Genomic DNA, 26,264 nt, shown 5'->3' with positions numbered 1-26,264 from the left:
AGACCAGATATTATGTGGCATTCTCCCAGGTGAAAAGTCTTACACAAAAAGAGAAACAATCTAAAGTGGTGAAAGCGTTTTATTTGGACAGATGACAAAAATAAAATATAAATAATATTAATAAAGTATTTTCCATAAGAAAATAGTTTTCATTTCATACCTTTGCTTCTAAAAAAAAGACACTAAGAAAATATCATAATGATGATGGTGCTCGAGAAAAAAGCTTCAGCAAATAAGCTCCTCGCTTGGTTAGCGTGAAACCAGAAGAACTGAAAGAATATTGCATGTATTAAATATTGCACATTAAATCACCACAATTAACACTTCCAAACCTGCCCATTAAAACCGAACTTGGGAATTTAATGGCAGGTGCTAAACCATCATTAAAGCTACGACAAATAGCTGCAACAAATCCCCCCTGTGGATATTAAGCGAGCTTGTTAAATTAATGACTAGTCCGCCAAACTGACATCTTTATTTAATGCATCAGTCCCATCCTTTATTCACATTGTATTCAAGAGCCTCAAAGGGTAAAACTGAAAGGCAGAATATGGAATACTCTGAGGAAAACTGCCACTATGGAATGCCAGAACAGATGTGCACACTGAATTTTTAAAATATGAATAATGTTTATCTTATGAAACATTATAATAAATTGGTGTTCTGCCTATTTCAGACACCGGTGACTGGGGTCAGTTTAATTCTGTGCTAGAATCATGACATGAATGTGAAAACCTCAAGTAATTTTTGTTGCTGATTAGTCTGAGGACACAAAACAGACTTACTGTTCTTTTTAATTGAAGACAGATGGGAATTTCTCCGTGTCTTGTTTGTTCTGTAACCATCCAATTTACAGTCATGGTAAAAAAAAAAAAAAAAAAAAGAGAGAGAGAAAGAAAAAACAAAACAAAAAGTAAAGTACACTCACTTTCAGTTCTAAGGTTTTATGTATCAGGACATAATAAAAACCATCTGCTCCTTAGCAGGGCTCAAAATCAGATAAATACAGCTTCAGATGGACTACAAAACATGACATATTACACAAAAACTAAGGCTTAAATGCAGAAGCAGTATGTACACCCTTACTGCTTACATGTGAGTTAAGAGGCCAATGAGGGGAAAGCAGCTGCTAATCAATGCATTCGATTAACTGATCGTCATCGAGTGTGAGCACCTATGTGACATCAAGTTTTGGCAGTTTTTATTGTCTGGTGTCTTCAGTTTTGTGTTAACACAATGCCGAAGAGGAAAGACATCAGCGATGATCTTAGAGAAGAAACTGTTGCTAAGAGCTGTTCTAAGCCCAAAAGATATGAAGTCCATCGCTCTACGGCAGGGATGCATGTTTTTGTGTGTGTAAGTGTGTTTGTTTCCAAAGCTGTCTAGTGGGCCAGATTGGAATCTTTCCAGGCCAATTCTGGCCCGCGGGCCTTGTGTTTGACATCCCTGTTCTATACAGTCATTAAAAACATTCACAGGTGCCAATCTTCCCAGGAGTGGACATCCCAGCTAATTCACTTCAAGGTCAGGCCGCTACATCTCAGACTCTACAGGTCTCAGTAAACACGGTAAATGTAAAACTGGATGTTAGCACAGTTAGAAAGAGACCGAACAAGTGCAGCTTATTTGGAAGGGTTGCAAGGCAAAAGCCTCCTCTCATCCAAAGTACTTGGCAGCATGGCTTAGGTTTGGAAAGCTATATCTGAACAAACCACAAGATTTCTGGAACAATGTGCTTTGGACACATGAAACCAAAGTGAGTGTTTGGTCATAATCCACAGTCTCACGTTTGTCAAAAACCACACACAGCATATCAAAGCTCCTTTGTATCCCAAAATATTCTACAGTCAAATGTGAGGCCATCTCTCTGACAGCTAATGCTGGGCTGAAACTGGTCATCCTTTTGTATAGAGAGCTCATGGTGAGCTCAGTGACTGCACAGTGTCCAGGTCCTGTGATCATCACCCCTCCACTATGGTACTTGGCAGCCTGTATGAGGTCTTCATGCTTATATGCTGTGTTTGGTTTTCACTAAATTTGGCACAGGACAATGATCCCAAACATTCCAGCAAATCTACAACAGAATTGCAGAAAAAGAAAAGAATCAAGGTGACACAGTGGCCCAATCAAAGTCCAGTGCTGGACAGGATCTTGAGAATTCATCCAGAAGGATGTGAGACTGAAAAGTCATACAAATAATTTCTAGTTATTGCTGCTAAAATAGGTTCTTAAAGCTATTGAATCATACTAACCTACTGAGCTTGGCTGTTCTACAAATGGCTTCTACCTTTTGACTTGGGTTTTGTTAAATAAATACTTTGATTACATTTTTTAAATGTATTTATTATCCTAACACATAAAATATAAGAAGTGACAGAGGATGTACTTTCTTTTTACCGTGACTGGACAGGAAAATGACTGAACACACGAAGTTTCCATCAACTGAATAAATCATGTAGTTTCCATAATTTGCAGCGGCGGCTCCGCAAACACATTCAGAATTGTTTTCATATCCTTAGTTTGTGTTCTTGAGAAGGAGATTGCTTTTGTTTTTTCACGTAATAATTTCCATCCACAGATGAGCCTCGGGCAGACCAGTTAACAGAAGATCACCAGAGCTACCGGAACTCAGCACTGCTTGTTTATCAAAACGTTGAGTCCTTTTTGGTTCTTTGTCTTAAACGCCATAACAAAGTGGTGCGGGGCGATCTTTCCGCGGCCCTCCTCGTCCACCTGGCCCATGAAGATGTAGTTCAAGCCTAGTGAGGTCACACAAAAAAAACCTGAATGCAGTGGCAGAATGGCAGAGACATTCAGGGAGGCCAAAATGTGAGAATCTGCCCACAGCAGGTCTGTATACTATATGTTTATATGCATACATATAAACTTACAGTACTTAGAGTTGAATTGACTGTTTGGACAGTGAGTTCTGCCACTCACCTAATGCCTTTCGTTCAACTGAGAGTGACAGCGCATCACAGGAGGCAAACTCAGAGCCATAAGTTATTCAAAACAGTCAACCAGCATCTATACAATGTTATCATATTGCAGATAATAACCAGGGAAAAAATTATATCGAAGACACTGAGAAAAATTAATTTCATCTGTACGCTGTACACTCACCTCTTCTGATAACTGGGCACTTTTTGCACAGGATAACGATTTTGGTGCTCATTGTCTTTCCTGCCTGCTGGATTGCCAGGTTGCCTTCTTTATACACGTTGATAATAGAGACAGTGGCGTGCATACTTCCACCTCTAATCACCGCGGTAATAACAGTTCCAGTTATCACTGTTGTAAACACAAAAGGGAGATGAAAAATTACATGAAACATTTCTTGGAAAAATAGTGTATATAACTCCCCAAAAAAGCCTATACAGACAGAATACATACATATAAAATCCACAGATACATTTTCTTGTACAGAAAACTACAACTGCAATGGCTCCAGCAAGTGCTACAGTACCTCAGTCTTCTTCCCCTCACCCCCAACCGGGGGTTTCTTCATGTTTAAAGGGAGTTTTTCTTTCCCACTGTTGCCAAAGGTTTTGCTCATAGGGGGTCATCTGATTGTTTGGGTTCTCGCTGTTTTCTCTGTACTATTGTATGGTTTACCTTGCAATGTAAAGGCAACCGTTGTTGTGATTTGATTGCTTAAAATTGAACTGAATTGGTTTAAAAGCGTCTCTTCTGCAAAAGTGGAGTTTTTCTTGGCCTCCAACCTTGCAGTCCATTCCTGTGCAGACTACAATATCCAACTTTACTGGTCTTGCTTTGTCTTGGCATTTGTTCTGGGGTCTTTAGGCACATCTCTCACTATTTTTCTTTCCAGATTCTTTGAAATTTTTCACTTCCTACCTCTGCCAACATTGTTCTGTACTCTGTGGCTCTCTTTGAAATTCTTGATGATGCTTCTCACTCCAGTTTTAGACACTTAGAAACACTGTGATAACTTTTTATGTCCACCTCCTGCTTGGTGAGCCTCAACAACTCTTTTTCTCAAGTCTAAAGTGATGTCTTTTGCTTTTGGCATGATGCTTCCTCAAGCGAAAGCTCAAACCCTTGCTGAGATTTATATACACATTCATATACACATCACTGCACAGCAGTGGTTTGTGCTATGGTTCATTAAAAAAAGTCTGTTTGTTTAGGAATATAATAATACTGACCCTAGAAATGTTTGGGTTTTGTTTTTTATGAATTAATTAAATTGTTGTGTGCAAAAAGAAATAATTTATGCTTTGTAAAGAAAACCAGAATGTTCAGAAATGCTATGTTGAACATCCCTCGCTCTGTTAATAAATGATGGCAACTGCCAGTACTAGCCCCTCATCCTCACATTCACATTCAGTTATCATATTCACAATCTTATGTATCAACAATACCCCGTAGGCCTGAGGGTTAAAAACACTTTCCTTTTCATAGTAATGCTAATAATTTTGTCCTCATCTGTACTTCTTAAACTAAATCTTAAACATGGGGACAACTGCAGCTTAACTGGAAAAGCAGTAAAGTTTTAATTCTAGATTCTATGAATAAAAATGAGAAACTGGAAGACTGATCTTGTGGAGTCAATTAAATAAATGTCCACGTTTCAGATGACGAGTGGATTTAGAAATGTAACACTCAGAAATGTTGCACAGGGATGCTTCCAACACAGAAACTGCTGTCAGCGAGGAAATCTGTTTCCCATAGTTATTATTAATGATCTGAGAGAGCTGTGAACAATATGTGCGTGCTACATCTCAACTCCGTTTCTTTGAAGTGCAGCCTGTCTTTAAAAATGTCAATGTGGATTAACAGCATAGGCTCTATACATTTCCTTTCAGGCTGTGAGCGCTACACCCTTGTGACCTTTTTTTAAAGCTTCCTTATCCATCTATGAGGTAAAAGCTCCCTTTAATACAACATCAAAGAATTCCAACTCTATCAAACAAGGGGAAATTGAACGTGGGACATCATTATTGTCACGCAGACAGAAAGAAATCGAGGTCCCTCGACAGAAAGCGGGGCGATAACGTCATTATAAATCATCTGACAGTTTAACTGCTCAGAGCAGAGATACTTTGCTACTTTGTTCCAGGTTTATTTTCCTGTCTGATTCTGCTTAAACAATGCGACCAGTGTGCGGGTGAAGTTTCAGCCATTTCCTGTTTAGACAGACCAGCTCTCCATGAGAACAAAAGAAAAACATACAGTTTTGCCGTTTGTTTCCATGACTGGTGGAGAAGTGACGTTTAGCAGTGACAGCTGAGTGATACTGGAGCCGGTGGAGTGGAGGAGGAGGCACGGCTCATTCAACATGAACAGGATTCTTTAACCTGATGGTACCAATGCGTCTGGACTTCACATGCTGCCTGTTTCATTTCCTGACAGGGATGAAATTAGCCAGAGGACTGCCTGTTTTAGTCGTGCTGTTATATCTGTTGCTACTGTTACATAAACCAGCGAGCTGCGTTTGATGATTTAATGTGTAGATGCCACATAATTTCATTATTTTAAAATACCAGCAGTTACGAGCGCTGATTGGACCAGCTATTTTCAGCCTTGTCATGTCTCGTCTCCCTGTTTCATTGAGATGCACCGATCACGTAAAAGCGACTTTTTCTGCATTCGCCGCCACATCACTCGTCTTTCCTTTTTTTTCCCCTTTTCCTCGACACAAACCGCATGTGTCAGATTGCCGAGCCTGAATAAACACCTCCATTTATTGCCACTTTGCCTACAGTCAGTGGCTGAGTGTGTGTTTAGACTACAGGTAACCGTGCCCTACTGTATGCAATCATTCACTTCTTGACAGGCTATCAAGGAAGTCTTTGAGATGTGTAAGGGGAAAACAATCACAGAGCAAAGATAGCAACATAATCAGGACTATAAACTGCTACTTAAGGGGAGTTTTGGCTGTCAGCATGGGGTCTACTCATATATATCTTCAGAGAATCTGCAATTCAAGCTGTTTAGGATTAGTATTTGTGAAAGCAGATATGTTAAATGATACAAAAATGGCTGGAATGTATTAGTGACTATGGCTTAATGTGGTTTTTGATAAGTTACAGTAAGCTTTTATGTTCTCACCAAAATTGCTGGAGCAGTAATTGCTCTCAAGCGTTCCTCGTCTTTTGCATTTCTGCCGGCACAGGGCAACAGAGTACTTCAGAGCTGCACAGAGAGAAAAAGAAACACACACACACACAAAAAAAAAAATCAGCCTCTGTAATTTTGCCCGCCAGTGACGCGGGCATGTAAGTTATGTTGCCATCTGCTTCTGCTGCAGCCTATTTACTGAGTATTCTTGGTAACACAAGTGTCTCTCCAGATGGATGGCTGTCAGTATCACAGACAATAGCTAGATTATGTGGCGAGGGAACGTCTGTTTTTGAAGTTAAAGATGGAAGGGAATCCATAAAGGAAAGAACTGAGGCTTGAAGAAAATACAATGTGACTGTGCAAATATTTTTCTTACTGTGGAGGGAAAAGTCGGGTGAGGGGGGGAGATAGGCCAACCAGAAAGCAGTGACACAGCATGATATCATAGCCGGGGGGGGGGGGCAAAATAACCTGGCCTGAATGAGGGAAAAAAACAACAATGTGTGGGAATGCGAGTCTGACTATGAAAATGAGCTGTGATTGCAGGTGCAGACGCACGCCCACCCCTTGTGTTATGTACGGTTTACACAAGAGAAAAGTCTTATGAGCATAACACATAGTTTTAGCATATGCTGTGTTACAACATGTGCTTGGCTGCATCTTTAATTGGACTATACTTTCCAGTATGTTCTATTGACTCACTGGCTGGCTGCTATAATCTATTTTACGTGAGCAGAGCATTTGCTCTTATGTGAGCCACATGTGTGGGGACAGTAGCAGAATGCATGGCCACAAGCAGCACACTGTACTACTACTTAAGCAACCTCGCTCTTTCCTTCTCTTGCCTACATTTGCTATTGGAAGCAGATTTCAGACCCTTCTCAAGTTGAAAGAAGGAGATAAAATCCCACATGTTATCAAAGAATCCAGCAGCACAAAGCAAATACAGTCAAATCAGCTAATGCAGATATTAGAAGTCCATGGATGTTAGAAGTTTTTTAATGGTTTCTATTGAATATAAGCTGCTACCTACGTATTGGCCTGGTGGTGACTGGCTGTGTGGTAGTTGTAGGCAGTATTGTTGTGGTGGGGAATTTCTTTGGTCTGAACTTGTAGTGCCCAATGAAGCCGTCGGCAGTCAGGCTGAGATCTGACAGGAACTGGATTAGGAGCTGATTCCCCTCCGACAACACCGGCCTACAGAGCAGCATGGGAAAGCAGACTGAGGATGAACTGAGATGAAATCACATGATGGTTTAGTGAAAATGAAATCTACAGCATGACAGAAATCACCTACGCTGGGGGGCTGTCTCCGCAGTATTTGCCAATCCTCTTCGCATCGTTTATTTCCGGCCCGTTGAAAATAGAGACGTGGTCGTAGCGGCAGTAGTTGTCTCGTTCCACATCGAACTTCTCGAACTTCACCTCAATAATCTGCAGCAGGAGACAAGTTACAAAGTAATCCTCTTTTTTCTAGCAAAAGCTTATAACAGGCCCTAGGGTGCATCATCTGACTAAAGTGTATGCTGTCATTTTTGAAAAGATATACTCCACCTTTGACTCACTGAGATTTTTTTAAAAGAACGGCTCAGGCAACTTGCAATGTTTTATTTCAATAGAGTGTTATTCCGCCACTGGCATTTACTCATCATTGATATAGAGGGAAAACATGCATGGAAAAATGACTAGATGAAAAACTTCTGTATCTTCATTTATTTACAAAACTTTGTTTATCTGATACACACCATGTCAAGATATGACAATTTTCCCCTAAAAACTCTTTGGAAATCTCTCTGTTGTTACAAAAATACTATTTTCTGCCTGTCAAACTGTGAGATCTTTGGCATTTTTTCATAGATTTGACTAAGCGAGTCTTTTTTTATATTTGAATGGTTCACAGATATGTGTTAAGTGGCCTAATAAAGAAAGAAAAAAACAAACAAAGACATTCCCCTGAAAATGCTCAGGTACAAGGACTGGCCTGAAAATGAGTGAAAAAGCAGCCAATGTTCAAAGAAAGCCTTTGAAAACCCTCCAGAAAGCCTGAAGAAGTATTGCTAAATGCCACTTAAAAAAAACTGCAAGACAGGGTGTCTCCTTGGAAGCAAAATATAAAGAAATTAGGAGTGACTCAAAACTTTTGCACAATCTCCCGGAATTTCAGCTCATTTGAGGCCGGTTATTCAGAAAGAAACATTTGCATTTACTATTTTTTTTTTTTTAAGTAAAAAATTAAATGTATGACCTGGTTCTTTGGTGCTACTATATGCCAGGAGCAGGTCACTCCAGCTGGGTAGTCCTTCTCAGGCCAGTTGGGTGTTTTGAAAGTCCCAGAGGGCTTAACCAGCCTGCCTCCACAGTACTGGTCCCCTGAGGAGAAATGACTGAAGTTAGTGCTAGGATTACACAATTAATTAGCTAAATTCTGCTCCTGTTAATGCTTGAATGAAATAATGAATGTTATTTAGCAATCTTTTAAAGGCTATAATGGTGAGTCAGTAATGTGCTCGTGTTATTAACTGCGTCTAGGGGCTCTCACTGCCTTTTTGTCATTATGAACACCATAAAAAGCAAGTCTGTCATTAGTCATCTGTGGGTTTAAAAATAACTGCCATCAGAGGAACATCAGTTCAGAAAAAACACAAACTCTCAAAGGATCGAATCGCTTAAAAACACGCTTTCCTTATAACATATACTTTAACTGATTCTGCCTTTCCAGCATGTAAAAAATACATTTAGCAAATTGAAGAAAACAAATCTTTACAAATGGTTGACACGTGGTGCAGCAGAGTTTTAACCACGTTTAAAGACAGGATAGCAACAGTCTCTCTGCCAGCGTGTAAGAGTCTGGCCGACTGGTTAATTGACACTGTCCACTACAGCTGTCAGCTCCTACGGTACAGAAAACCAGACATTAAACTTCTAAAAACAGTAGATGGCCCAGTGAGGAAAACGCTAAAGGCTCTAAGCGATATTTCTGACCTTTGCTTTGCAGCACAATAGCCAAAAAACATGAGAAATTCCACATCACAGTGCGAGAAGAGTTAAAACGCAGCTTTCTTTTTGTCCACATAGACTTTTAGCCCACAGACCTGCTCTTACTGAGCACTACACGAATGGATACATCCTGTTGTTTTACTGGGTGTCTGCATACAAACAAGGTAACATTTACTTCTTAGTAACATTACAGAAGTTCCGCATATTTCTGCATTACATGCTTGGATAGCAGCAAGATGTTCTGCTACCCTTGCAAACTTGGCACCTTTGACTAAGACAACTGTGTTACGAGTAAGCATGCCCAAGCTTCTTCTTCTCCCCATGTTTTCTTACCTCGCTCATGTGAATGGGCAGCAGAGAAAACAGCCAGGAAGCCACTCCCAGCAGTGTTGGCATCGGATACCATCTGCAGGAGCATCTTGTTGCCTGTGGAAACAAGGGCTCCTGGCTTGAACGTCCCACAGAAGCGACCCAGTCTCTGTCCATTGACATGGCCGCTGTAGACATCCACATAATCATAGCGACACAGGTTGTCGTTCTCCAGATCAATGAAGCGGAATGACAGTACCACCACCTTGCCCTCTGGGACCTGGGTGGGGAGTTGGAGAATGCTTAGTTAAATTATTATTATTATTAAATGGCATGACAAACAAACGAGCATAGACCTTTCAGTAAATACTAAATATTGTTACTTTAATACTCTCAAACATTTTAACCTAATTGTGCATTTTAACCCAGCTTATGCCGTTTTTCCAACCTAATCATCAGCTTCACTGCTGTAAAGTACAGAAACATCACAGAGCCACTCAGCAAAGATTGCCCTAAGCTAACTGCGGCTGTGGTTAACTATTTTTAGAAGGAAATTAGGAGTTTGGACTAAGCCAAAGATTGTCATACTGTAGGTTTCTTTTTAATGAACAATGCTTTATCACTGTCATCATATGCTATGAATGAAAAACACAACTGGACTCACTGTGATTCTCCACACACATTTGGTATTTGGAGGGTAAACTCCTGGGTACCCCTGGCTCCCGATTACTCCAGACTCTCCCGTGATGTTTCCGCCACATGTAAAGATTGGTCTGAGGAGAAAGATATTTTCTGTACATATAAATAAAATAATAACGGTGCATTAAAGCAAAATTTAAAAACAAAGTTGATAATATCCATTTGATTCAGTGCATTCAGTTCCTCGCCAGTGCGCCACATGTCCCGAGGCAGCCCATACTGCACAATATTCTTCTAACTCCAGTCATCTGACGGTGATTTTCAAAAAGCTAAATGGGGTCCTTACTTTTTTAATCTAATAAATCTTTCAAGAAAATTTGAGTTTGGGGTAAAAAGTAAATAAAGAAGTACCTCTGCTGGGACTGCGCACAGACTTCTGTCAAGAACAGTAGAGTCCATGCGCAAAAAATACTGCATGTTCTCCACATTGTTGGGAAAACGGAGCAGGAGCTTCGCCTGTTTTCGCCCGGTGGCGTGAATGGCATTGTGTTCAACAGGCTAAAACGGAGGGGAAAAGTACCCAGGAGCTCCTGTAAGGAGTTTCAGCAACGGAAAACTCAAGCAAGCAGATGAATATAGCGTTTGTTCTGCGTGGTAGGAGGGACGGGGCGCAGGGTGCACATTTCTTTTTCTTTTTTCTTTTTTTTCCTCAGGGGGGGTTAAAGACGCGCTGGGAGGGGAGGGAGTGGGGTCTTGCATTAGTTGGCTTGAAAACTAAAAACCTTGAAGGAGATGGCATGAATAAACTTGACTCCAGAAGTTATCTATGCATGGTTTCACATTCAGATCAACGTGTATATTTCTGAATTCAAATAGCTGCATGTGCCAAAAGGTGAATGAGGCAACTTGTGTTGTGTTCGGTTCTCCATTCTTATTTTTTTATTTTATATTTTCTATATGTCTATAAACTGAAATACAAAATACAATTACATAAAATATGGCTTGTTAGAGTTGTGCACAGCAAAGGGGTCATCTGAGGATTGAAAGAGAGCACCACCTGCTGGACAAACTGTGGTGTAAGCAATTTTATTATCGCTCAAATTCCAATTCAAAAATGTGCTGTTCTCTCCATCATATTATGTTGTTTATTTGATTATATAATTATTATTTCTATTTTACATGTTACCTATTTGTCCATTTGCATTTCTTGAAATGCTCAGTCCATGTCATTTGTTTTTAAATTTCATGAATAGTGAAATTACCTTATTTGCTTGCACTGGTACACGTGTGGTAATATTTAGGCTTCTTAAAGTCAACGATGTAATTGAAAAGACTGAGCTGGATGCTTATTTTATTTTCAGTTAATTCAAAAAATAATATTTAAATAAGAATAAGACTAAACGTGTTTGGGACACGTTTAGTGTTTGGACACTGACTAACACCTGTTAAACGAATACACGTTCCTTCATTCTTTGTTTATTTACCCTGATATCTTAGTCTGAGTCTGCAGTTTGAATTATACGGAACCTGCATGCTGGTTATGGCATATACACACCATTCACATTGGAATTTTCGGTGGGGACAAAAACAAACAAACAAACAAACAAACAAACAAACAAAAAGGATAGAGTGAGATTGAAGTCACTTAGAGCAGCAAGTGAGAGTTAGAGCTGCCTGTCGACCTAGTTAATTTTTCTCTTTCATAGTATTTCTGTGCCAATTCATTATCTCTGTTGATCGGTGTAATAGTGGTATTAATTTTATTAATTTATACATATTTATAGTTTTAATACATGATAGCATTTTGAATCCTGGTGTCGCGCTTAAGAAACTGAAAGAAGAGAGAAGGGAAGCAACGGCGATTCTGTGATTGATTGCGACGCCTGGAGTTTCATAGTTGCCACTATCTTCAGCTCTGCGATCGATTCATTTCAGTTCCACAAAAGATGGCGGACCGAACGCCTGGTGGCTCTCAGAAAGCTAGCGCTAAGGTAAACTTATAGTTTGTAGTTGTTTTAGCTCACTTGCACCTGTTGTAATGAGAACTGTGCGAATAATCTTGTGCTTGAACAGCACCAACTGTTTGCTGTAAAAGACCACAACAGGGAGTGTGCGCAACAGTGTCTGCTAACACTGCCGCGCTACGGCTAACTGAGGCGCCGCAGCCACACTGGCTGGTTTTAGCTAAGCTAAGCTAATGTGTTGGCGACCATAAACTGGATTAATGGAAGCAGTTATCACAGGAATAAACTTGTTCGCAAATCACAAGCTTTACACATGCATTGTCTTCTGGATGACGTACAGTGGTTGCATATTTCAGTGTGGAAATAGTAAATTAAGCATTTGGGAGCTGGGGCCTAACCGTCATTCGCCGTTTAGCGTAATGCATTCAGTTCGTGGCGCTGCACCAAAAGACGACTTCTTAGGCCTCTTGTTAATTTAGCTAATTTCTTAATCTTTCCTGGTCTCCAGCTGCAGCTTGGTCGTAAATGTGTAATGTATTATACTTAAATAATTAGTGTTAAATGTCTGAGTAACGGTTGCAGGCGCCTATTTAATACAGCCGACTTTATAAACCAGCGGCTACAGTCCGCGCTGAAGTTACCTGTTTACGTGATAATTGATAGGCATAATAAATAATAATAATAGCAGGACTCAACATTACTTGAACAAGTCGTGGTTGTTTACCATCCAGTTATTAAATAGTCGTAATGTGTGCTTATTAAATACCTGGTGAAAACAACCATACTTTGTTGACATGTACAGGCGCTGCTTGAGAGCAAACTGAAGTCTTTCAGCATTGGCAAGATGGCAGTGGCAAAGAGAACCCTCAGCAAAAAGGAACAAGATGAAATAAAGAAAAAAGTAAGTATGGATTTTCCTTTTGCACAATATTCTCTGCATGAGTAATAGCTGTTAGAGATTTATATGATTTATTTACTTTGACACTTTTGTGTGCGTGTGTGTTCAGGAAGATGAACGAGCGGCAGCTGAAATTTATGAGGAGTTTCTTGCTGCTTTTGAAGGAGGAGGGGAGGGAAAAGTCAAAGCTTTTGTCCGTGGTGGCATTGCAAATGCAACGAAAGGTATACGTTTTGCATTATATATTTCTCAAACTGATTGCAAAATATGCAAATGTTAAAGAACAGTTCACCAAACCTTTTTTACTTCGGAAATTGAAATAGTAACGTGATTGGAGGGCGAAAACTAAAAGATTTTTTTCTCCTTGCAGAGGAAGCGGCTGCTGATGACAAGAGAGGAAAGTTGTACAAGCCTAAGTCACGTTTTGAGACCCAACCAAAAAGCATCCTGCCTTTGGAAACCCCGCCACAATTTTTAGCATTAGACAAACGGCATGTAAGTACTGTTTCTGAGAATGAGAAGCATCTCGTCTAACTTTTGCACTGAATAACACTTACCTGGTTTCCTCATTGTAGGGCTTAAAGAAGAGCAGTGAAAAGGAAAAGAAGAAGAGTAATTTGGAGCTCTTCAAAGAAGAACTTAAACAGTAAGTTTTAACACAGGAAGGTGTTAAAAGATTTTAGTGGCAGAGATTAGATGTTCCTAAGACTTTTGGTGTGGTTATTAAAGTTGTAATATATTAAACACAGATTATAATCAGCTGTGATATGTGTCTGTGTCTTGTAGAATACAGGAAGAGAGAGATGAAAGACACAAGATGAAAGGACGTGTTAGTCGCTTCGAACCACTCTCTGGGACAGATGGAAGACGCTCCTGTAAGTGTTTTTAAGTCACATGACTGCCTTATGTGCACTAACTTGGCCTGACAGGGCCCTTTCCTGCCTTACGCCACCCTCTGTCCCTTTGTCCACATCTACCCTGAAACAAAATTTATACTGCTTTTCTGCTTCTTTTAGCGGATGGTTCTTCACGAAGAAACCGTCCGTCCAGTGGTAATTTCGACTTAATATAGTGACCGTGAATACCTTCATCTTGCTAAGAAAATAATGTTGGTCCTGTCAGACAGCAGCAGGAAATTCTTTTCTCTTCTCTGTGTCTGCAGTTTTGGATGACTGTGCACCAGGTTCCCATGACGTTGGAGATCCATCCACTACTAACTTGTACCTTGGAAACATCAATCCGCAGGTTTGTATCTAAACATGCATGAAGTGGAAGTAATGTAAAGCATGCCATAAAAGGAGGGGCTTAAGCATGTTGCTATTCCTTAGAAATTTGCTATATATGCCCTTAATTCCGAATGGGAAATATTTATGCAATGTCTGTGTTTCTCAATTTGTATCATTTACTTCATAGATGAACGAAGAGATGCTGTGCCAAGAGTTTGGCCGGTATGGCCCACTGGCAAGTGTGAAAATCATGTGGCCGAGGACAGATGAGGAAAGGGCTCGGGAGAGGAACTGTGGCTTTGTGGCTTTCATGAACAGGAGGGATGCAGAGCGAGCACTCAAAAACTTAAATGGTACGAATCTCGAATTCTTTTATTAAGTTGTTATATTACAGCCTTTTATCTTCTTTCCAGTTGACATGTGCGTGTATAATTTAATGCACATTTACTCCCATAATAGGAAAGATGATAATGAACTTTGAGATGAAATTAGGATGGGGAAAAGGTGTGCCCATTCCACCCCATCCCATCTATATCCCTCCTTCTATGATGGAGCATACACTCCCCCCGCCTCCCTCTGGCCTCCCATTCAACGCACAGCCCCGAGAGAGGCTAAAGAACCCCAATGCTCCTCTGCTTCCTCCACCTAAAAACAAGGAGGAGTTCGACAAGGTAATTCAATAAGTCAGCCTAGGATTTTCTCATGGGATATGGCAATGTTTTGTTAATTGTGGTGGTAAGATGTTAGTCATAATAAGCAGTCAGTACAGGATTTAGATTTTGAATTAGTTGTTGTGTGTAAGAAAGTGTCATTATCAAATGTCAATGTGTGCAAGGAGGTGTTACTATGGTAAAGTACCAGGGTTGTTTGGCCACTAGTAAAACTGACAGCAGGAAAGGAAAGTTATTGTCTTTTTGCACTTTTTAAATGCATTTTTTATATTTTTCACCTGTTGCCTTTGTAACAATACTCACATTCTATGTTTATTATCTGATGTGACTTCATATACAGACTCTGTCGCAAGCCATAGTCAAAGTGGTTATCCCAACAGAAAGGTACATGTTTTTCTTTTTTTTTTTTTAAATTGGTGTACAAACTTAGAAAAAAAACATCCCATAATGAAACTAATAAGTTTGATCATTTGATCACTGCATGCTACAGGGGGCTGGTCAGTGTGGATGAGCAATGGTTGAGGCAGCTGCACGGCGTCTTCATACTACTACCTAGAATAATACTGACTGAAGTTTGTTTCACATCCCTCCATCATTCATATTTTCTTTACATGTGTAGCCAAACATCATTATAGATCTTAATAACTATGCTGTTTAGCGAAAAAGATCATTACTTTCACAGTCCCACTCCATATATAGACATTAAATCGTGTTTCTCAACTTTAGTGATGTTGTACTTTGCTACATACATGATCTGCTGATTCTAGATCCGTAGTTGTGAAAACCTGTTCTCTGACCATTGCTCACTCAGACCGTCTCCCCCCTTGGCCTCTGTCACTATGAGGAGCTCAGTAAATTTGGCTCCTGCTGACAAATCCAAACCTGCCATCATTAGTCTATATATGACCTTTGACATTGGCCTTGGTGAGCAGCACAAGTTGAACTGTCTGCAGCAGCGAGGGACCTGAAAAGCATCATGGGATGGATTGGGAAAGTATACAGAATTTTACCCCGTCATTGGTACGATCGGCTCCAATACAAGTAAATGTGATTTGTGTTGTCAAATGAAAGACATCCTTTGTCTTGTTGGCCACTTTAGGCTAATTGTATGCAGCCTGCACAATTTATTTCCTCTACAAATTATCACAGAAGAACTTCTAACGTTCCCATTTGCACAGTTTTAAGTCGGTACCAACTCCACTAGTAGATGACCCGTTTTAGGCCAAAGATCATGTACTGCTTTTTCACGTTACATTAGTAGGAAAGAGTGGGAATTGAAAGGCACTGTACTGACAAATATTCCTGTTAGTACGGTGTCTTATTAATGTCTCGCTCCTGTTGTTCCCAATTTCACTCATCCCCACATTGTGAAATTTGAACTTAGAGATATTTTATATGAAGGTTCCGAGCAGTGCAATGTAATTAAAAGCTGTTGCACTGTAGCCTCAAAGAACACAGGCATGACCTTAGTAGACGCAATAAAAAAAAGCTTTTCTTTTCCTTTTTTTTTTTTTAATTGACATGAATGTCGTACTGTCACAAAATGTTTTTATATACATATTTTTTATTTTTATTTTTTGCGTGTATTCATTGATGTTATATGTAGGCCCAGAGGTGTAGCCACAGTGATGGTTAATTTATTCCTGGTCATGTGACGCACTCTGACAGTCATCTGTTGTCTCATATTCCCCGTCATTTAAACCGTCGCCATAGTAAATAATAAATGGGTATTGTGGTAAGATTTTAGAGTGATTTAGGCATCATTCTGTGCCAAATATATAATATCACAGTAGAAATTTACTATTCAGGTATCGGTCAATACAGTTGCATTTGTGCTTGCAGCATTTCATTGTGTGACATAAATTGTCTTTGCCTAGTCAGCCTGTTGAGTGTGTCAGACCACCAAGAATAAATTAATCTTTAATTGGGAGGTTTTAGTAGTGTTCAAGAGTCCGTCCAGTCTGAATCCGTTTGCTTTAACTGTGTTTTTCTTGTAGGAATTTGCTCTCTCTCATCCATCGAATGATCGAGTTTGTGGTGCGTGAAGGACCAATGTTTGAAGCCATGATCATGAACAGAGAGATCAACAATCCCATGTACAGGTGAGCTTAGCTGCACAATAGAAATGTAGTGTTATTCTGTTAGCTAAAATTCTTTATGTGCTGAGTTACAAAAGTTGTGTATGTCTTTTTATGACAGGTTTTTATTTGAGAACCAGAGCCCAGCACATGTATACTACCGATGGAAGCTCTACTCCATACTGCAGGTTAGTTTTCTATCTTGAAAAAAGTTGCAAAATTTCAGGGGGATCCAGCCATTCCACTGAGTTTCTTCTTTTTATCAATGTGTTCACTGTGATTTATTACTTCCTCAGGGTGAATCACCAGCCAAATGGCGAACAGATGACTTTAGGATGTTTAAAAATGGCTCTTTGTGGCGCCCACCTCCTCTTAATCCATACCTCCATGGTCCTTATGATGACGGTGAGGAGGAGGAAGATGAAGAGGAGGCCAATAAGAAAGGCTGCTTAAAAGAAGAGTAAGAATATTTGTTTATATTCTGTTACATTTATGCTGTATTTGCTAAATTGCAGAAGTTCTGAGGTCTTTATTTGAAGGAACACTGGAGTCATGCTTTGATTTCTAATTGGCTTTGTTGATGTTCCCACCTGCTCCAGTGTTGTTACAACTGTTAATACTTTGCTGAGTAGTGACTCAGTATTTAGAAATCAGCAGGATAGTCGTGTTTCTCTGCATATCCGTTAATTTTAACATCAACTCACAGCTCAAGCCTGCACTCGCACTGCTACAGTTTTGCTAATCTAACATGAAAGTAAATGTAAAAACACAAAGTGAGAACCTGAATTGTCAACTGTAATGGAATAAACTTGTGCTTTGCAATTGAAAACCCAGGCCTACCCCAACATGCCCCCTCTGGAGCCCTACAGTTTCAGTGGACAGAAATACTTTTTTTCTTAACACTGACTTTTATTGTTAAAATTTTAGGTGTATTAAGAAAAAAAGCAGCCACGCAAATGAAGCTTTAATTTATTTTGGTCCTGGCTTTTATTTTATTATTGTGACAGATATAGGGCTGTGCGATATGACCAAAATCTCATATCCCGATATAAGACATCTATCGTCCCGATAACGATATAAATCACAAAGATTTAACATTTTCTGTAAATTCTGTGAATCTCGGGCAGCTCGACTTGCGTGAAGTGTTTCCAGCTGGGCGTCGTGTACCTGGAGTCGAGTGTTTTAACCGATGCATTAAAGGATGCATTTTTAGACATATTTTTTTTATCGTCGTTTTTATCACGTTTTTATATCGTCATCCGATATATATCGTTATATCAAACAGCCCTAGACAGATATGAAAAGTACAGTAGTGCAGACAACAGCTGGGTTAAATGCACTCCGTCCTCACTGTCCTTCATCTCTACAGGGAGCGGGACAAACTAGAGGAGATGCTGCGTGGTTTGACTCCCAGGAGGGCAGATATTGCAGAGGCCATGCTGTTCTGTCTCAGCCATGCTGAAGCTGCTGAAGAAATTGTGGAGTGTATCACAGAGTCCCTCTCCATCCTAAAGACCCCTTTACCCAAGAAGGCAAGACACTGACCAAAAGAAGAGAAAGACTTTGATAACAACCTGTTTATAGAATTACCCAAAAACCCTTCCAGAATCATAAACTCATGTTTGCTGTTTGTGTTTCAGATTGCACGGTTGTATCTAGTTTCTGATGTGCTGTATAACTCTTCTGCCAAAGTAGCCAATGCATCTTACTACAGAAAATAGTAAGTTATGTCGTTTGTATACTTAAACCATATTATCATCAATTTCACTTAGTCACTCCTTTTTTCCCAGGAAATAAATTGCTCTTTCCTTGTTCTTAATAGCTTTGAGACAAAACTCTGCCAGATTTTCGCCGACCTAAACGCAACTTACAAAACAATACAAGGTCACCTTCAGTGTGAGAACTTCAAGGTACCAAGTCTTGCTAAGTAAACTTCAAAGCCTTGATAATTTATATAGTTAAACATCCAGGTTACTTAGCTCTTTTTGTCCTGATTCTTTTTTTGTGCGTGTGTGTGTGCGTGTGCTAGCAACGGGTAATGTCATGTTTCCGGGCATGGGAGGACTGGGCTGTGTACCCTGACCCTTTTCTTATCAAGCTGCAGAACATCTTCCTTGGTCTAGTAAACCTCGCTGTGGAGAAGGAGCCTGTAAGCCTTGTTGTGGAGGTAAGTGAGGCTTTATTATTTAGTCTTTGCAGTACCATTAAAGTTATTGTATTAATATTGCTTTGAAAATTTACCATGCTGCTACTAAATTTCCATGTTTTCTTTTTCCTCTACATTTGTATCAGCCTGAGCCAGCAGACGACATTGATGGGGCTCCTATCGGGGATTATGTAGATGGTACTCCACTGGAGGATGTGGATGGAGTGCCCATTGACTCAGTTCCCATTGATGGGGCACCAATCGATGGAGCCCCTCTGGATGACCTAGATGGAATTCCTATCAAGTCCATGGAAGAAGACCTAGATGGAATACCTTGTGAGTAGTGCATACAATAACAAAGCATGTTTCCAAGAGCTGTTTGATCCATCAATTTCCCAGTGACTGTTTTTTTTTTTCTTTCCTGGGTTAATATAGTGGATCCGTCCAAGGATGCTCCCTTCAAGGTAGCACCATCGAAATGGGAAGCAGTGGATGAGGCAGAGTTAGAATCTCAAGGTGAGGCCTTTTAAAGTGTCAGATTAGTTGTTACCTACATTATGTTATCATAGCTGGCGTGAGGGTTTTGCAATTACTTGACTCATATAATTGCCTTTATTTGCTCCTCAGCTGTGACAACCTCCAAGTGGGAGATATTTGAGCAGCCAGAAGAAACAAAAAAGTAAGTTTTTTTTTTTGTTTTGTTTTTTGGTGTGTGTGTTCGCCTTTTGAGTTTGATGTTTTGTGAATTCCTTGGCATGCCTTTGTTTAAAAAAAAAATTGTGTTCACCTCTTAAAGGGATGATGCGGACAGTGATGAGGACAGAAGCCCTCGCTCAGAAGATAATCAGAGCTATTCCAACCCGATCAGAGATGACTCTGACTTTAAGTCAAAGATGTCTGAAATGAACGAGGAGAAGCGCTCTAAGCTCAGAGAGATAGAGGTACTTTACAAATACCACAGACCTCAGACTGCACATGGCAGTATACAACAATAGGCTGATTATTTGGATTATTGTGCTTCATTTTTTGATTGTATTTCTCCACACAGGTTAAAGTCATGAAGTTCCAGGATGAGCTGGAGTCTGGGAAAAGACCTAAGAAGCCTGGTCAGAGTATTCAGGAGCAGGTGGAACATTATAGGGATAAACTACTACAAAAGGTGTGTATTGGGTCAGGTGTGCTTAAAGTTTGGATGAAAAATGCACACTTCTGATCATTTATTACTGGTTTATAATTGTTACATGCCATGAAAAATAAAATCAAAACCTAACAAGAGATATTTTTTTTTTTTTTTTTTTTTGATCCCTTTAGGAAAAAGAAAAAGAAAAACTGGAGCGGGAAAAAGAGAAGGAAAAGAAAGAGAAGGAGAAAGCTGAGGCACGTTTGAAAGAGTTAAAGAAGGAAAAAGAGAAGGAGGACACACCAACCAGAAAGGAGAGGTCAGACACTTGTTTAGTTGCTGCGTGCTTTCAGTGATTCAAAGTGTGGATGTAGGGGGTTTTTTTTCATTCATGGAACATTGGATTTATTTAATTTCCTGTGTGACAGATATTTGTCCCCTCCGGTTGATAGGAAGCGGCGTCACAGTGGATCACCGAGCCCAACGCGGAGCAGCAGCAGACGAGGCCGGTCGTCCTCACCTCGTTCAGAGCGGTCAGAAAGATCAGAGCGCTCCGACCGATCATACTCTAAAGACACATCCTCACGTTCTTCTCATAAAGACTCTCCTCGATCCAGCAACAAAAAGTCATCCAAGAGGTAAGATGGTGTTAAGCGCTACTAATATTAACATTTTAACATACTCAATGTGCTTGAAGTGGTCACTAAGAGTAGTAAAGTGCTACATATGTAGTCCTGGACCTGAATATTCAACAAGTTGAATATTTGCTTTTCTGGGTATTCCCATTTTTTTGTTTTGTTTTTTTGTTTTTTTTCCCCCTTTTCTTATTTAGATCCCCGTCATCACCTCGCACACCCAAACGATCCAGGAGGTCGCGCTCCAGGACACCCAAGAAATCAGCTAAGAAATCCCGCTCCAAATCAAGATCTCCACATCGATCTCACAAAAAGTCAAAGAAGAGTAAACACTGACATTTTTTTTTTTTCTTCCCCAACTCCTCCCTCCTATTCTCTGCGCCATGTGTATAAAAATTGACTGATTTGGCAGCTGAAGATTTCTGCCCTGATGTTAAAGTGAGGACAATGAAGTGTGGAGGGTTTTGCATGGGTTTTCATCTGGTGTACCGAATAGATGGCGCCACTGCTGTTTTATATTGTAAAAAAATAAATAATGTGCTTGTGTTTCCTGATTCCCCATCACCTCCAAATGGAATTCATCCATGTGGTAGACCACACCTGTAAAGAGTGTGACGACAATAGTCTTATTCATGCTGTCATTTTCTGTTTTTGTAGTTCACATTAAAAATAATTCCTAATAAACAAGTGATTTTTTTTTTTTTTTTTTTTTTAAACAAAGAGGCAGACACTTTAATCATGTTTTATTTGATTTTAATTTCATTTGGCACATATGTAAGGGTGCTTCTTTACAGGTAGTCTGTTTAGTAAGGTTTTTCATTTTAAAGTTCAGTGTTTTTGCAAATAGTGAATAAAAATCAAGCAATCTCACTTTAAGGCCAGAAATGCTTATCGGGGCAGTAATAGTTTACTGCAGCGTAATGAAGCTGTGGCCATGTTTTTAGAGCTTTGCCTGTGCCTTCTTTAGTTGATCTCTGAGTTCCAAATAGGCTATAGAGGAGAGGTGCACCTCATCTGGTCCATCAGCGATGCGCAGAGTCCGCACATATGAGTACCTGAAGACAAATGTAATATTGGCATCATGGAAGGCATTTATCAAATACCCATTTTTGTGTTGGGACGGGTCCAAACTTACATCTGTGCTAGTGGGACATCTCCAGACACACCTGCACCACCATATACCTGTATGGCTATGTCCACCACCTTGCAGGCCATTCTTCCTGCTGCAACCTTGATCATAGCAATCTAGCAGGCAGTGAGAAACATAAATGGTAGAATTCAAAAGACCACAGCCCTTTCCCACTTCCATCCCACAGTAGATTTCAAGCTGGGATTGCATATGCTATTGTTAAAAGTATTCACTGATCTATATGAATCACTTAAAATCATGCACACAGTCATGCAGACTGCTTCTACAAACATTTATGAAAGAATGGGTGGCTCAATGAATTCTAGTGTGGTACTGTAATAGGATGCCAGCTGTGCAACAAGTCCATTTGTGAAATTCCTTGCTATCAACTATTCCATAGTCAGCTGTTAGTGGTATTATAATGAAGTGGAAGCGACTGGGAATGACAACAACTCAGCCACAAAGTGGTAGGCCATGTAAAAACACAGAGCAGGGTGAGCAGAGGCTGAAGTCGCCAACTTTCTGTAAAGTTAATGGCTTCCGACCTTCATGTGGCCTTCAAATTAGCTCTGGAACAGTGCGTAGAGAGCACCGAATGGGTTTCCATGGCCGACCAGCTGGATCCAGGCCTTACATCACCAAGCACAATGCAAAGTGTCGGATGCAGTGGTGTAAAACACGCTGCCAGTGCAAGAGCAGTGGCGAGGCTGGTCTTTGGAGTTATTGAGTGATGTCTGGAATCTGATGGATGAGTCTGGATTTGGCGGTTGCCAGGAGAACTACTTGTCTGGCTGCATTGTGACAAGTGTAAAGTTTGGAGGAGGGGGAATTAGGGCGCCTTAGTTCCAGTGAAAGGAACTCAATGCTTTAGCATACCAAGACATTTTGGACAATTTCCAGTTCCCAACATTGTGTGAGTTTTGGGATGTCCCCTTCCTGTTCATGATTGCGCACCAGTGCACAAAGCTAGGTCATAAAGACATGGATTAGCGAGTTTGGTGCAGAAGAACTTGACTGGAATTCACAAATGGACTTGTGGAAGAGTGGTCAAATATTCCCATAAACACCTCTATTATGGGATGTCACTCAAGTTCATATGTGTAAAGGGAAGTGATTGAATACTTTTGACAATATAGTGTATGTTATGATAAAACTGACTTTCAAAAACAATAAAAATATCCATAATGCAACATAGAAACCATTGGTTTTAGAAATACTATGTTATTGTTCATCCCAAGTTAGATATCAGCACATTTATATGTGTTTGTTTTTTGTTTTGTTTTTTAATGTGAGGGTCAAAAATAGTTTTACCTCCTTACGAGCTGCCCGACTGCCTAGTGTATCCAGTGCATGAGCAGCATTGAGAGTCAGCAGGCGAGTCTGCTCTATCATGAGACGGCACTCTGCTATCCAATGAGCAATAACTTCCTGGACAACAGATAACACAGAGATCCATCAAGCTGCATCTAAAAAGCTGTCCACTAGGTGTCAACAGTAGGACATCTCTCAGTACATACTGCCACAGCCCCAAGATTTAAATCTCGCATATCTCTTGGGTTCTCTCTTTGCAATACCGTACATGTCATTCATATATCTTCTATTTAGGCAGAATAAACATTTCCAATGCTGGCAAATACAGAAATGAATTTAACCTAGCTATAAATGGCACAAAAATTGCAACTATAAACCCCATTTCCTGATATTTTTCTTCTCCTGTATGCTGCCACCCCAAACTGGCAGAAAGCCATCAAAGCTCTGAGAACCTCTCCTTCAGATACAGTTTCACTCACATGCTGGTACAGTTTTTTTCCAAAGGTGTGTCTGGTGGCAGCCCGCTGGCAGAGTAGCTCCAATGCCAACTCTGCTAGTCCGACAGCTCTCATACAGTGGTGCAGCCTGCCTGGCCCCAGGCGACCCTGGGCAATCTCAAATCCCCTGCCCTCCCCTGGAAACCACAACAGTGTAACACAGAAAGAGAGATAACAGAGGAGGCCGTAATTATCTCATTCACAAAATGTCAAGGCAACACTGCTTTATCGTTCAAACATATTCTGTTTCTTGGGAATATAGACAAAACAATAAAGGCTTTTACCTAGAATAATGCTGGAGGCGGGTACGCGCACATTTTCAAAATGCACTTCAAAGTGGCCACCATGGATCGCATCTGAGAACAGATACAAGGATTAAATCGTGTCAGGAAAGCTCAGATGTCATCTCTGCACGCCCATACTGTGGGAAAAATAAACAAGGACAGATGACTATCATTAACCTACCATCCTGACCGAACACGGTGAGCGGTCTGATGAGCTTTACACCTGCTGTGTCCATAGGTACGAGGATCATACTGTGCTGGCTGTGCCTAAGAGACAAGTTTACAGCCGAAGCATGTGATGGAATTATACTTTGAGCACAGTTGCCATTTTCACAGGTTTTTCACGCAGCTATAAATATGATACTGATGGGAATCTGCTGTCCATTCATTGCAAGCAAGGGTGTGTGCCTTTTACTGCTGACAAACCAAGGAGAAGAGTTATTATATTCTGGGTGTGGTTGTTAGGAATTTCTTTTAATTAATATCCTAAATTATGCCAATTAAACTTCAAGCAAAATTTAACACACACAAGCATCAACATTAGACTGACTTTTTTCCCCCCTATGTGTTATACAAACATCAGGGCAGAAAGCTTGGCCGGTGCTAAGGGGCATGCTGGGAAGTAGGCTGGGTAAAGTTCAAAGGAACACACAAAACAATCTCACATAAAACCAAAACTAGAAATGAACAATACTAATAAAAATCCTGTTATTGTGGTGAAAAACATGACATCAGAAACAAATCTTTGCGTGTTTGTTCCCACAAAGAAACGTGGACGTATTTTTCACATAACTGTTCTGCTGACCTGAGTTTTTCATCCCGAGAGCCGCTCCTGCACATCACAATGGCCACTTTGCACTGGGGATTGCCGGCACCTGGTGGGACAAGGCAAAAATCCTTTGGGTCATTTACATTCAGGTTACGTTGCTTTCTGGTGCTATAAAACAATGGGGCTGGTAACTTTTCAGCGACTGCCTCCGTCCTTAACCATTCCATGACCCCTATCGCGGCCGGAAACTGCAAATTTTGCTGTCACGGATGCGGCAACATGTGGCTGCTTAATAATGTTAATGACGACAACAGGTTTCCTGAGTTAGTCTTTTTTTTTCCTCTCCTCAAATACAGTAACTTTATTACTTCAATGAGCAGATAATACCAGTTGGAGATTAAAAAAAAACATCATAGAGATCCTCTAAACAAGATATTACAAAAGTGGTCACAGCGGCAATGTGAAATGTGCCCTATCTGCGAGAAGGAGCAATTGCAGAATCCTTTGGAATTTCCCTGGTTGAGAGTCCACTTTGAGACAAACCCTAAGGGCACAAACAGGGTGACCAACTGATGGTGTCGCCTTCCTGTTTAGGTTTTGGTTCAGCTGGCAGAACTGTCCCCTCCAGACAGGACATATGGACACCAGACAGCAGCAGACATCTTTAGTTTAAGAGCTCTCACAACACGAAAACCACGCGTGAGAGCATGTGAATGCTTAAACTTGATTTGACAGGGGTTGAGGTTTTGCATTTACTCTCTGGCTACAGAAATGCAAACAAACAGTAACTGATTATTCTCAGACTGTAGCAAAGAACACGGAATTTACAGCAGACACCACCCATAAACCACATTTAGGAAAGCCCGTTTGGCCCAGAGGCAGGTGAGGTTTTCCTGTGAACCCTTACATAAGGGTCCATGATCCAAAGCATGCCCATGCATGTCCTATCATTCCTGGTATGAATTTAAACCTTCCCAACCCAGTAATTAGACTTCCTGACAGGATGATATGCAGTTGATTTTTCCGGAAAAAAAAAAAAAATCAAGTTAATATGCAATTTTAACATAGCTAAAGGCCCTTTTTCCCCTCTAATGAAAACTAATGTTCCTTTTCTTTGTCTGACTGGAATTTTTATGGATACATTTCATTATTTATTTCTGGCCCAAATCCAATTGTCTTGTATATTTTTGTTTGATATATTTATAAGAGTGTGGGAGAGTCAAAAAATAGCCGAACGTTTCTGAGGAAGCAGAAATAAGGAAATAGTAGAAAAAAACAAAAAAACATTACTCTAGTTTCACTTGTATATTTCAAATTACCAAAGCTGCTGCTACTAGGAATGAGGCCGGTGAAGTATGTACAAAAAAAAAAAAGAAAAGAACAACCACCAACAGGCACTCCCTGTGTGTAAGAGGCTCAAGAGAGCATAAGTTCATAATTTACAAGAGACTGAAAAACAGCCTCTCTTTATATGGTGCATTGCACAGCACAGCATAAGAAAACA

At 40.3% G+C, this 26,264-nt stretch overlaps 3 protein-coding genes across 7 annotated transcripts in view; 1 reads left to right on the top strand and 2 right to left on the bottom strand.

Annotated features, from left to right (window-relative positions):
- Positions 1–152: 152 nt before the first annotated feature.
- Positions 153–10,660, bottom strand: pcolce2b (procollagen C-endopeptidase enhancer 2b). Its single transcript, XM_063483544.1, has 9 exons — positions 10,444–10,660; positions 10,058–10,166; positions 9,418–9,673; positions 8,333–8,457; positions 7,385–7,521; positions 7,121–7,284; positions 6,076–6,159; positions 3,124–3,291; positions 153–2,759 (listed from the first exon to the last, which is right to left on the bottom strand). Exons 1-9 carry the CDS (start codon positions 10,575–10,577, stop codon positions 2,629–2,631), a joined length of 1,308 nt encoding a protein of 435 aa, XP_063339614.1. The 5' UTR covers positions 10,578–10,660; the 3' UTR covers positions 153–2,628.
- Positions 10,661–11,940: 1,280 nt separating this feature from the next.
- On the top strand, positions 11,941–21,457 carry u2surp (U2 snRNP-associated SURP domain containing). Of its 4 annotated transcripts, none has more exons than XM_063483539.1 (26): positions 11,941–12,023; positions 12,799–12,897; positions 13,004–13,118; positions 13,265–13,389; positions 13,470–13,540; positions 13,681–13,769; positions 13,911–13,946; positions 14,057–14,139; positions 14,308–14,473; positions 14,580–14,791; positions 15,132–15,175; positions 16,789–16,893; positions 16,991–17,057; positions 17,166–17,329; positions 18,239–18,401; positions 18,510–18,589; positions 18,692–18,779; positions 18,899–19,036; positions 19,162–19,351; positions 19,451–19,531; positions 19,643–19,694; positions 19,812–19,956; positions 20,064–20,174; positions 20,327–20,454; positions 20,588–20,773; positions 20,968–21,457. In XM_063483539.1, the coding sequence occupies exons 1-26, from the start codon at positions 11,979–11,981 to the stop codon at positions 21,104–21,106; spliced, it is 2,922 nt and encodes a 973-aa protein (XP_063339609.1). In that variant the 5' UTR covers positions 11,941–11,978; the 3' UTR covers positions 21,107–21,457. The 4 variants fall into 4 exon arrangements, with proteins under 4 accessions (XP_063339609.1, XP_063339608.1, XP_063339610.1 ...); XM_063483538.1 differs by having other exon boundaries at positions 20,564–20,773; XM_063483540.1 differs by lacking the exon at positions 13,911–13,946 and having other exon boundaries at positions 20,564–20,773.
- A 59-nt stretch (positions 21,458–21,516) lies between these two features.
- nphp3 (nephronophthisis 3) overlaps positions 21,517–26,264 on the bottom strand; it is a 36,301-nt gene continuing 31,553 nt past the window's right edge. The window contains exons 41-47 of one of the 2 annotated variants that reach the window (XM_063483543.1): positions 24,797–24,866; positions 24,173–24,258; positions 23,992–24,063; positions 23,690–23,844; positions 23,211–23,327; positions 21,906–22,015; positions 21,517–21,825 (exon numbers count right to left, since the gene is read on the bottom strand). In XM_063483543.1, coding sequence (XP_063339613.1) covers positions 21,711–21,825; positions 21,906–22,015; positions 23,211–23,327; positions 23,690–23,844; positions 23,992–24,063; positions 24,173–24,258; positions 24,797–24,866 — 725 coding nt within the window. In that variant the 3' untranslated portion in view covers positions 21,517–21,710. The remainder of the gene's footprint in view (positions 21,826–21,905; positions 22,016–23,210; positions 23,328–23,689; positions 23,845–23,991; positions 24,064–24,172; positions 24,259–24,796; positions 24,867–26,264) is intronic. The other variant, XM_063483542.1, reaches the window with a different exon arrangement.

The sequence above is a fragment of the Pelmatolapia mariae genome, linkage group LG9 (assembly GCF_036321145.2).
Source record: "Pelmatolapia mariae isolate MD_Pm_ZW linkage group LG9, Pm_UMD_F_2, whole genome shotgun sequence".
Classification (NCBI taxonomy): domain Eukaryota; kingdom Metazoa; phylum Chordata; class Actinopteri; order Cichliformes; family Cichlidae; genus Pelmatolapia; species Pelmatolapia mariae.
This window is presented reverse-complemented; position numbering and strand designations above follow the sequence as displayed.

What these genes read in the sequence shown, in the direction of transcription:
- u2surp (XM_063483538.1), top strand. Translation starts at nt 11,979, where the DNA reads ATGGCGGACCGAACGCCTGGTGGCTCTCAGAAAGCTAGCGCTAAG. An exon ending in CTCAGAAAGCTAGCGCTAAG is followed by an intron (nt 12,024 to 12,798) that starts GTAAACTTATAG and finishes TGACATGTACAG; the next exon opens with GCGCTGCTTGAGAGCAAACT. An exon ending in AACAAAAAGTCATCCAAGAG is followed by an intron (nt 20,774 to 20,967) that starts GTAAGATGGTGT and finishes TTTCTTATTTAG; the next exon opens with ATCCCCGTCATCACCTCGCA.
- pcolce2b (XM_063483544.1), bottom strand. Translation starts at nt 10,577, where the DNA reads ATGCCATTCACGCCACCGGGCGAAAACAGGCGAAGCTCCTGCTCCGTT. An exon ending in AGTCACCACCAGGCCAATAC is followed by an intron (nt 6,160 to 7,120) that starts GTAGGTAGCAGC and finishes CTCTCTGTGCAG; the next exon opens with CTCTGAAGTACTCTGTTGCC. An exon ending in GTGCCCAGTTATCAGAAGAG is followed by an intron (nt 2,760 to 3,123) that starts GTGAGTGTACAG and finishes TGACCTCACTAG; the next exon opens with GCTTGAACTACATCTTCATG.